At 33.6% G+C, this 12,405-nt stretch overlaps 1 protein-coding gene across 1 annotated transcript in view; it reads right to left on the bottom strand.

Annotated features, from left to right (window-relative positions):
- Positions 1-12,405, bottom strand: part of ADAM32 (ADAM metallopeptidase domain 32) — a 209,319-nt gene that overhangs the window by 19,951 nt on the left and 176,963 nt on the right. Inside the window, 2 exon segments of the mRNA XM_082444199.1 lie at positions 3,673-3,705; positions 11,547-11,600. Coding sequence (XP_082300325.1) covers positions 3,673-3,705; positions 11,547-11,600 — 87 coding nt within the window.

The raw sequence follows: 12,405 nt of genomic DNA, 5'->3' as shown, positions 1-12,405 counted from the left end.
GACAGTCTTGTCAGTAAGTGGTGCTGGGAAAACTGTACATCTGTATCTAAAAGAATGAGATAGAACATTTTATTACACCATATACAAAAATAAACTCAAAATGAATTAAAACCAGAAACCATAAAACTCCTAGAAGAGAATGTAGACAGAACACTCTTTGACATAAATTGTAGCAATATTTTTTTGGATCTGTCTCCTAAGGCAAAGGAAACAAAAGCAAAAATAAACAAATGGGACCTAAGTAAACTTAAAAGGTTTTGCAGAGCAAATAAAACCATTGAGAAAACAAAAAGACAACCTACTGAATGGGAGAAAATATTTGCAAGTTATATGACCAAAAAGGGGTTAATATACAAAATATATAGTGCATCTAACTCAAAATCAAAAAACCAAACAACCGATTAAAACAATGTGCAGAAGACTTGAATGGAAATTTTTCCAAAGAAGATATACATAGGCTAACAGACACATGGAAAGATGCTAAACATCACTAATCAGCAGAGAAATGCAAATCATAACTACAACAAGCTATCATCTCACATCTGTGAGAATGGCTATCATCAAAAAGACCACAAATAACAAATGTTGGTGAGGATGTGAAGTAAAGGGAACCCTCATACACTGTTGGTGGGAATGTAAATTGGTGCAAACACTGTGGAAAACAGTATGAGGTTCGTCAAAAAACTAAAAATAGAACTACCACATGATCCAGTAATTCCACTCCTGAGTATATATTGAAGAAATGAAAATACTACTTCGAAAAGATACACATACCCCAATGCTTGTAGCAGCATTATTTACAATAGCCAAGATATGGCAGCAAACTTGTGTTCATCAACAGATGAATGGATAAAGAGGATGTGGTATATTTACACACAATGGAATATTACTCATCCATTAAAAAGAAAGAAATTTTGCCATTTGCAACAATATGGATGGACTTAGAAGGTATTATGCTAACGAAATAAGTCAGGGAAAGACAAATACTGCATGTTATCACTTATTTGTGTAATATAAAAAATGAAATGAACTAGTGAATATAACAAAAATAGAGTCACATATATAGAGAACAAACTAGTGGTTACCAGTGGAGATAGCAAGGGGGCAAGGGACAAGAGAGGGATAGGCAATTAAGAGGTATCAACTACTATGTATAAAATATATAAGCTACATGGGTATATTGTGCAGCACAGGGAATATTGCCAATATTTTATAATAACAATAAATGTAGCATAATCTTTATAAAAATTATTAATCACTATGTTGTATACATGAAACATATAATTTTGTAAATCAACTATACCTCAATAAAAAAAGAAATGACAGAACTGAAAAAAAAAGAATTGTTGATTTTGAATTGTTTAGGGAAATCACCTAGAATACTAAACAGAATATAAAATATACATAAAAGTCAAGTTAAGAAACATGGAACAATTTAGACACAGAAAATTTAGAATGGGGGAGAGTCAGTATTTGAAGAGAAAAAGTCTAGAACTTTTCCCAAACTGAAGAAAGGTATGAGTCTTCACACTGAAAGAAAATATTGAGTCCAGCTCATGATTTTTTAAAAAATCTCTACCAGAATACATTATAACAAAATAACAACTCTAAAGACAAAGAATACATGTAGAGGCTATGTTAGGCAGAATTCTAACAATGGCTATGTTAGGCAGAATTCTAAGATTCTATTCCTTGGTTATTCAAGCACTTTTCAAAGTACTGCTCTGAAAAGATTTTGCAAATGTAATTAAAGCTCCAAATCTGTTGGCCTTAAAATACAGAGATTATTTTGGTGGGCCTGACCCAATCAGGTCAGCTCTTTACAAGTAGAGTTTTCTCCTGCTGGTAGAGGAAAGAAATTAAGAGAGAGTCAAAGCCTTAGGAAGACTTACATTGCCCTTGTTTCTTTAAAGGTGAAGGGAGGTACATGAGTAGCAATGCAGGTGGCCTCTGGGAGACAGAGGGGCTCCAAGCAGACAGGCAACAAGGAAAGAGATACCTCAGACCTTCAGCTGCAAGAAATTGGATTTTTCTTACAACCCAAATGAGCTATGATCCCAGCCTGGCCTTCAGGCCTTCAGGTCAGACTTGTGACAACCCAGCCAAATCCACCTGAATTTCTGACTTACAGAACTTGCACATAGTAAATGAATGTTGTTTAAGTCACTGAGTGTGTGGTAGTTTGTTATGCAGCAATAGGAATACAATGACTAGGTAAAACTCATATTAATCATAAAGGAATAAATGAATCAACACACTAACAGAAGATTTATCATCACCAGTAGTAAATGCCACACTACACTGACATATCTTCAAATAGCGAAGGCAAAATAACTCTCAGCATAGAAGTCCATACTACATAAACTCATACTCAAGAGTGAAAATAAAGATAATTTTAGGTGGATAAGATAAATAGTTTACTACACACAGACTCACTGATGGAAATTCTAAGAGAGGTACTTCACCAAAAGGGAGATTGAACATTAAAAAATGGAATTAAATTCAAAAAAGAATAGTGAGTAAATAAGTTACAAATATGTAGTGAGATCCTAGTATGTTTTGATTAAATGTAATAATGATAATGATGACTTATTTGTATCAGGTTAAAATTCAGGAGTAACTGAAAGCCAAATGAGAATGCTACGGAAGAGTGAAGAAAAGAGTATAAGGTTTAATGGTCTAAGATCCATAAATTGTTAGAAGAAGATTATAAGTACTTTCATATCTAAAATTGTAACTTTATCTACATTTAATTTTAATAATTTAATAAATCATAATATAATAACTAAAGAATTAAAGAATATCACTAAAGAATATAACTAGAACATATAATGACCAAATTGATAGAAGGAAAGAAAAAACAATGAAAGCACAATCAATATGATGGAATACATGAAAGTAGAGAAAATACTGAAAAAGCATGATAAATAGAAAAAAACAGAACAAAATGGTAGAATTTAGTTTAAACATATCAGCAAACATATTATAAGTATATAAACATATTCAATTCAACTACTGAGAAACTCTTGAGGTTACATATTTTAAAATTCCATTGGCAGGCTGTTTTCAGGAGACCAAATTAAATAAAAGGTTGAAAGTAAGGGGATGAAAAGTTACATTAGATAATGTAATAGAATAGAATGTTGGTATAGCAGTTATAAAACAGTAAGGACTGAATTTATTGTTAAGAAATATTAACGGGGACAATATGCTATTTATTAATGATTAAAAGAAAAGCACAGCTAAGTCAGTGTAATTAGTTCTCATCAACCCATAATTATTATAGAAATCTATACATGAGTTCTGTCACGTACAATCTATCAAATGTCAAGCATTTGCTTGTTTGTTTACCCAAGCAGTACATAAATATAACCCAAGTTGGGTAATTTCCAGGCACTATACATCCTTTTTCTTTACTAATTATACATATCTTATCTTTTATTAGAGTCAGCTATTTTATTCCTTGTTTCCTCAGAGTAGACTTCCAATAAGTATTTATTAAATGAATAAAAGACTAACTTACTAGAAACTAAATTACTATATACTAGTAGCCTGGTTTTCAGCGGATTACTTTACCAAATGTAGCTGTTCAAACAGTATCTAGACATTGTGAATTATTAATTCATTCTTAATTTTCAACATGTGTCTTAAGATGCCTTCCAGTTTACCTACCTGCTAGCATTTCTGTGAGTGCTGCCTTCTGATCTGGATATTAAAAAAAAAAAAAGGAAAATAGTGTCCAAAGTTAGTCCTAAGAGCACTTGCCAACTGCATAAATAAAAGTCAGGCCATTTTATAAGCAGTATTATCTCTTTTACAAGGTAAGTTACCAAAAAAGAAAATAATGTCCAAGGTCACTGAACAAAGATGCAAATAAATAACATTTTTATTTACTTATATACCTCATCCACAAAGAGTGCATTTCAAACTTGTACTAAAGAAATTATCAAGAAGGCACAAATTTTCTTTTTCCTTATCACTTCTAAACACAGAATATAGGTTTGACCCTGAATTCCTGATTCTGACCTTTATACCCCAGCTTTTAACTTTTTATTCATTGATAAAGAAATGCTACATTTTATAAGTTAAAACCCATACTGACTTCTAGACAATCTGACAGAATGAGCTGGTGGGACAATTCCCCTTTCCATTCCTCATAGAGGAGTGCTGAAAAAAAATAAGACAAACAGTTAACACATAACTGAGGTTAACAACAAGAAAAGAATTCTCCTGGTGCTAGTAAAAAATGAAGAAACTGAGAGTTCAAAGGGTAAACAGGAGATAAAAGTGAATGATTGCAGGGGTGTCTAAACCAGTGATATGACTTTGGGACTAGAGATTTAACAGCCATTCCTTAGAAGTTATGAGGCCTTTGCATGCAAGGAAACTAAGTGAGCTCCTTAACTGGAGCCATTTAACCTGGGAGCCATGAATGTCCATACCACCCATTACACAGGGATAGTAAAAATTCTGACCAGTGGCCTTTGGAATGCAGCAGGGAAAGGGGGATATGCAACAGGAATAGATGGGGGAAAATGCATCACTGCAGAATCCCAAGCCTCCAAAAAATGTACTTTCAGGGCCCCAGTCACACTCCTACAACTTCTTGAACACCATGCATAGCAGTTGTTCCAAATATTTTTGCTTTAAAAGCAGCAAAAATGAAACCACCTACATGTGTATGTCTTCAACACAGGGCATGCAGAATTCTCATAGGAAAAGCATAGACACTGAAAAGAAAAGACACTGAAGAGAAAAGAGGTTTGTATGATTACAAACCGCTAATAGATAATGTCAACAGTCAGAGCAAAACAATGAGTTCACACACCAAGAAATACAAATGATTAAAAAACTTTGAGAATATTTAGAATCTCCATAGAGATTTTTGCAAGAATAGAATCCATAAGTCTAGAACAGGACAGAGAAGGAAGAATTGGTGAAATGAGAGTGATCTGAGGAAATCAAACAGAATGTGAGATGGAGAGAGAGCTATGAAAGTGCAGTTACAAACCATAAAGACACACTTCCAATTCCGGTCAAGACGGAGTAACAGACTGGATTTACCCTCCTGCCCGAAACAAATGAATATCTGGACAAAATATATTAAATGCTGGTTTTCAGACACCGAATATTAGGCAGGATAGTGATCTATGAGAGAAGGGAATAAAGGTGAGACCTGTGATTGCCCCTTGTTACTGCCTGAGGAGAGTTGCCATCCTGTAGCACAGCAAGGGAAACCCAGGCAAAGCCAGAAGTCTCCCTGAATTGAGGTAATAGGGTGTGGGGATGCCAAGGCAGCTACACGTCTCAGGGCAGAATACCAGAGAAGGAAGGAGGTGCACAGAGAGCTCCTGAGATCTGTGGAGGGTCCTCTTTAAGTGTTCTGCAGAGTACCAATCACTGAATGCAAGTGAAGAAACTCCCTGAGCCAGAGAAAAATTATTAGAAATTAATAAAGGAAGCAATCTCTTGTACTCATATAGGAACAGGAAGAGTTTGTGTTCCCACCATCTGAGTTGAAAAATCTCATAATTCACAGTGAGTTTGGTAGAGTTACATGGAAGGGTATTGCCTCCATAGTGCTAACCATTCTGATCCTGCTTAACGAAGCTTAAAAGCAATGGTGTTAGAACAACTGGATATTCTTATGCAGGAAAAGAAAAACACTCAATTCATACCCATACAAAACTTAGTTCAAACTGGATATAAGTCTAAATGCAAAACCTAAAACTATAAAACTTTTAAAAGAAAACATGAGAGAAAATCTTCATGAATTTTGGTTAGGCAAATATTTCCTAGATACAACATCAAAATCATGATCTATAAAAGAAGATATTGATACACTGGATTTCATCAGAATTTAAAACTTTTGCTCTTTAAAAGAGTGAAAAGAAAAGCCTTAGACTAGAAGAATATATTTGGAAATCATATATATAATAAAGCACTTGTATCCAGCATTTATAATGAACACTCAAAATACAATAATAAGAAAACAAACAATCCAGTTTTCAAATGATCAGAAAGTTTTGACTGACTCAATAATAAAAAGACAACCCAATCAAAAAATGGGGTCTTTCAGCTGAAACTGCCAACTTCCAGTAATTTGTCAAAAAGACCAACACAAAAGAAAAGAGAAGAGGCACCTGCTATACATTCTCTAGACCTTTTAGAAAACATGGGGTTGTTCCTTTGGTCACATACATGGGAATCTACAAAAAAGTGATATTGTAGACAGCAAGGGAACTGGCACTATTTAAAAAAGGAATGTCCCACAAATTTTACAAAAACTGGGAGTCTACAATGTTACCCAGCATGCTGCTGGCATTGTTGCAAACAAACGAATTAAGGGCAAGATTCTTGCCAAGAGAATTAATGTACTTATTGAGGATATTAAGCACTCTAAGAACCAAGATCGCTCCCTGAAATGAGTGAAGGAAATATGATCAGAAAAAGAAGGAAGCCAAAGGGAAAGGAACGTGGGTTTGACTGAAGCACCAGCCTGCTCCATCCAGAGAAGCACACTTTGTGAGAACCAGTGAGCTGGAACCCATTCCCTATGAAATCATGCCATAATAGGTGTAAGAATAAATAAATAGAAGACCTCCGGATTGTAATTTTAATTAATTAATTAAAAATGGGTAAAATATTTGAATACACACTTCTCCAAAGAAGATGTACATCTGACAAATAACCACATGAAACAACTGTCAGCATCATTAGTCATTAGAGAAATGTAAATTAAAACCATAATGAGATGCCACTGCACACTATCGGAATTGCTAAAATTAAAAAAATATATGACCATATAAGTGTTGGTGAGAATGTGGAGGAACTAGAACTCTCACATGCTAGTAGTTGGAATATAAGATAGAAGAACTGCTTTGCAAAACAGTTTAGCTCTTTCTTTAGAAGTGAAACATATACCTACCATATTACCCCGTCGTTCCAGTCCTGGGTATTAACTAAGAAAAAGAATGCATATGTTCACATAGAAATTTGTATGTAAATGTTCATAATGGCTTTATTTATAACAGCCAAAAACTGGAAAGCATCCAAATAACTATCAACAGATGGAATAGATGAACAAATTATGGTATAATCATACAACTGAATACTTATCAGCAATAAAAGGAAAAAAAAATGATCACACAAGAACATGGATGGATTGCAAAATAATCATGGTGAGTGAAATAAATCAGACAAAAAGAAGAGTACAGACTGTATGATTCCATTTATATAAAATTCTAGAAAATGCAAACTAAGAAAGCAGATCAGCAGCAGTATGGGGGGGATAAAGCAGGTGGAAGAGGCAAGAGTGGGGCTTACAAAGGGGCACGAGGAAATTTGGAGGCATGACAGATATCTTCATAATCTTGATCATGGTGATGGTTTCATCAGTGTTACTTTTCAAATTATCAAAACATACAAAATTATACACTTAAAATATATGTAATTTACTGTATGTCAATTATACCACGATAGAACTATATATTAGAAAAAGAACAAGCTGTTGATACACATAACATCATGGATGAATGTCAAATGCATTATGCCAAGGGAAAGAAGACAGACTCAAAAGATTACATACTACAGTATACGATTCCATTTATACAAAGTTCTGGAATTGGCAAAACTATAGGCAAAGAAGACATCTGTCAGTGCCAGGAGCTGAAGGTGGGGTGAGAGGGAATTCTGAGGTGATGAAATTGTTCTATGTTTTATTGAGGTTGTGGTAAGTGTACATATTTGTTAAACTCATAGAATTACATAAAGAGATTAATTTTACTACATGTAAATTGTATCTCAGCTTTTAAAAACTTCATTCTTAGTGTCAAAAGAAAAGAAGAAAAAGGAGGAGAAGTATAAAGATGAAGAAGAGAACAACCATCACCATCTACCATGCAGGCTAGAATGGAAGACCCTAAAATATAGGGATTTCAGAAAATAAAAGGGATAGAATGGGGAAGAGTCAAGCATTGAAGAGATAATGACTGAGAATCTTCCAGAACTGAAAAAAGACATGATAATTGAAGATTATTATGAATTCAGAGCTGGAAAAATAAAAACAAACTCATATCGGAACAAGTAATAATTCAGTAACATAATACCTTGGACAAAAGAAAACTTGAGAAGCTAACTTAGAAAAAAAGTGCAGCAAGTATAAAGGTAAAAATGAATTAATTAATCTGACAGCAGACATCTCAACAACAGTAAATGCCAGAATTCAATGGCATCATAAAAGGGCTGACAGAAATAACTGTCCACCTAAAATTCTATACCCATATAGAATTTCAAGAGTGAAAGTGAAATAAAACCATTTCCAGGCATATAAGACAGATGATTACACATAGACCATCACTGTAATAACTACCAAAGCAGGTACTTCTCCAAGAAGATTGAACCTAGAATGAAAAAAGCAGGATTCCAAAAAGAATGGTGATAATTATGGCATTGGTACACAAACCATGTGACAAAATTTCATAATATATACACACACATACTCAAAAATGAGTGTATGTATGTAAAAACTGGTGAATATGAATAAGGTCTATAGTTTAATTGATAATATTGTACCAATACCAATTCTCTGGCTGTGAAAATGCGCTATGTTAATGTAAGATGTTATTATTGAGAAAACCTAAGTGATGAGTACAACGGAATTCTGTGCTATTTTTGCAACTTTTTATATTTCTTAAATTATTTCAAAACTAAGTTTAAAAAAAGGGAATCATAAAGAATCTGGGAAATATATCAGGAAATCCTAATAAGTATTAACTAAATATAATAATGATAAGAACACAATAACACAAAACTTATTTGGAGGGAACTGAAAAGCCAAATGACAAACAGATTGAAAAAGATAGGTTAGTGTTAAAGGGCTAAGATCCTTGTGTTATTCAGAAGATTATATACAATGATTAAATTAAGACATTATACAACATTAGCTACAAATGCTAAAAGTTAACAAGAGTCATTAAAACAACAAAAACAGAATATAAAAATGTACAAAATAGTAGAAGAGAAAAAGAAAAGAAGAAGAAAAAGCACAATCAAGAAAATGGATTTTGGGAAAAGGAAAAAATGTAAAAAAAAATGAGGATAGTAAGTAGGAAGAAAATAAGATGGTAAATTTCAATGTGAATATATGCCATCATAGATTAAGCATATAAATGTAACAAACTCCACTACTGCATTTCATATAAAGGCTGTTTATAAGATACCAACTAAAATCAAAGAAAGGTTGAAAATAAGGGATGAAAAATATGTAATAGGTAAGTCTAACTTTCAAAGAGCAAGTTGATATATAGCAATATAAGAGTGAGAATAGAATTTAAGATACAATTATTAATGAAAAAGAAAATACACCAAGAATATATAACTACATTGAACATTATACATTTAGTCACTGCCTCAGAGTATATAAAGCAGAAGTCTCAACAATCAAAGAGAAAGCCATGACATATTGGAAAACCTTAGTCTGCCTCTCATAGAAAATAAATTATCAAGTAGAGAAAAAATTTAAAAACCCAGTAAGTATAAAGATGATTTGAAACAGCACAATTAAAAAGTCTGTTCTAAAAACAAAGAAAAAAACATACTGCATCACATTAATTGAAGCATGCGTATCAAGCATACATTTTTACAAAAAAATGACTTCCTTTCTGGTTCCAACATTTAAGAGTCTAAATCATAGAGACGAAGCTTTCCCAATAAGGTAGTAAAATTGGAAAATAACTTTTACAGCAACAAAAATAAATCATATAACTGACAACTAAAGACCATGATTTGTTCATGATTTAAATAAGAAATCGTGCTGGAAGTTTCTAATTTTTTTAACTGAATATCAGCTGTATCTTAAAAACTGGAGAATGTAGATGAAATGATATATAAGGGAGAAAGTTTTCACTTTAAAAGCATATTAGGAAAGTAAGAAAAATTGAAAATTAATAAACAAAGCATTAGACTCCACAAAGGTAGAATTAACAAACACATAGCAAAGGTGAAGAGAGTAGCAAAGAGGAACAGAGCATAAGTTAAGGATAATAAACACAAGGAAATATAGGGATCTCAACAGAACCACAAATTATATTTTTAAATTACTAATAAAATAGAAAAACCGGGCTTCCCTGGTGGCGCAGTGGTTGGGAGTCTGCCTGCTAATGCAGGGGACACGGGGTCGAGCCCTGGTCTGGGAAGATCCCACATGCCACGGAGCGGCTGGGCCCGTGAGCCACAGCTGCTGAGCCTGCGCGTCTGGAGCCTGTGCCCCGCAATGGGAGGGGCCGCGATAGTGAGAGGCCCGCGCACCGCGATGAAGAGCGGTCCCCACACCGCGATGAACAGTGGCCCCTGCTTGCCGCGACTAGAGAAAGCCCTCGCACGAACCAAAGACCCAACACAGCCAAAAATAAATAAATAAATAAATAAAGTAGCTATAAAATTAAAAAAAAAAAAAAAACTGCCAAGATTATCCTTCCAACCTCCTTCAGATGTACTCATGATAGCTGTCTCCAGAGAAATAAACAAAAGGGTATGGAGAGATAGATCAGTGTAGACCTGGAGCTTGAGCTCCTAAAAAAAAAATCCCTAGGCAAAAAGGATCATTGATGGCTTCTAAAAAAAAAAAAAAAAAAATAGAAAAACCTCTGAGAAGACTGCTCATAAAAAAGAAACAGGAAAAAAAGGAAAAACAAACTTAGAATTAGAAGGGTAAACATATGTATAAAGTATAAATATTTAAAATTATATATAATTCTAGATATGGCACAGGGATGTAGCCACATGTAGTAAAAATATGTGATACACACCAGCTTTCAGTGCAGAGGTTGTTCTCCGCAGAGAGGGAGATGGGGATTGCAGCTGTATAGACAGCGGTTTATTTCATAAGAGAAACAAAATATTCATGTTTATTTCCAGTGGTGGGCAAACGGTTGTTTGTCACCTTGTTCTGTCTTTGTTTTTGAACTATATTTTTAAATAAAAATATTTTATATACTAAATTATAAATTTGCCTTCTGAAGACTTTTCCCAGAGAATATTTTTAAAATTATTTCTTACATGAGGCAGCAATGCAAATTGAAATATTTCATTTGTGATAAGGCTCATAAATCTGCATTCCAAATAAATACTTCTGGTACTTCTCCTGTAGGTGACACGGATCACTGGGCATTTGAAAGCAATAGATATGGATACATTTTAGTTCTTCCTCTCTCAATTACCAAGGCGATGACATTGGCAAGTTATTAAAACCACATTCCAAATTTTTGCATCTTTAAAATAAGGATATTCAAAACTATCTCAAATAATTAAATGAGATACTGATGTAGCATTCAAAATTCCTGTAAAATGTAAAGTATTATGGCTGCTCATAATATTTCCTTATATGTGACTAGATTTAAATGGTACTAAAGTTTAACTTCAGAACACAAATTCAATTTACTCGCTACTTTGGGGTTCCTCTTTCTTGCTGAACCACTTTTTCAAAGGCTTCCATGAAACAGCTACTATGATTGCTACGACGAGAACAGGTAAAGCAATGTAGATACCCAAAAGCCACCGCTTCTTCCCAGCCTTCTCAAAACCTCTTTCCTTGATTAAACCTAAAAATAAAAATACATTAAAAAGTCAGAGTAAAAAAATTAAGCTGTCTACTTTTACTTTCAAGTTACAGCAAACTAATTACAATGTTCTTAATTTTTATTGTTATTCAAGGAACATGGAAAAATAATAATAGAATCATAATACTTAAGACTATCTCTATAAACTCTCATTCTAAAAGAACAGAAACTAAGTTCCAGAAAGTTCCAACGTATTCTATATTATACAGCAGCTACAGCAAAATCCCACTATAAGTGGGACCCCAAAACTTCAATGATATATATAATATGTAAGGTTATCCAACAAACTTGCATTGTTACAAGGTGCATTATCACAGAATTCCACTATATCTGTGCATATCCTGTTTTTCTTTATTAGACTGTTGGCTCTTTGACATTTAGGGATCTGTTTTTACATACGGAGTCACTGCAGTGCTACTAAAACGTCACTGCCATAAAAAATAGGAGACTTGATTCCCAATCCTAATTCTGCAGCTAGTTAGCACTGGGTATTCTTTAAATTCCATGAGGAATGGGACTTTGTTTTGCTTACTGTACATGCCTAGTGCCATATGATGAGCACCTGGTATATATTAGGAATTCAATAAATATTTGCTAAATCAATGAATGAATGATAAAAACTAGTCATGGTGAACAAACAGAATACTGTTTTAGCCCCTTCTGTCATCTCTTTAGCAGCAATTAATAGATTTTTACCATTTAAACTATAAACGCCAGACTAAAAACTTCTCTATTTCCTTTATTTCTTCTATAACAGACACATATTAACAGTGCTGGACACAGGGTG

Source organism: Balaenoptera physalus (assembly GCF_965194825.1).
Source record: "Balaenoptera physalus genome assembly, chromosome: 21".
Classification (NCBI taxonomy): Eukaryota; Metazoa; Chordata; class Mammalia; order Artiodactyla; family Balaenopteridae; genus Balaenoptera; species Balaenoptera physalus.
The sequence above is the reverse complement of the archived record's forward strand: the minus strand, read 5'-3'. Positions and strand labels throughout refer to the sequence as shown.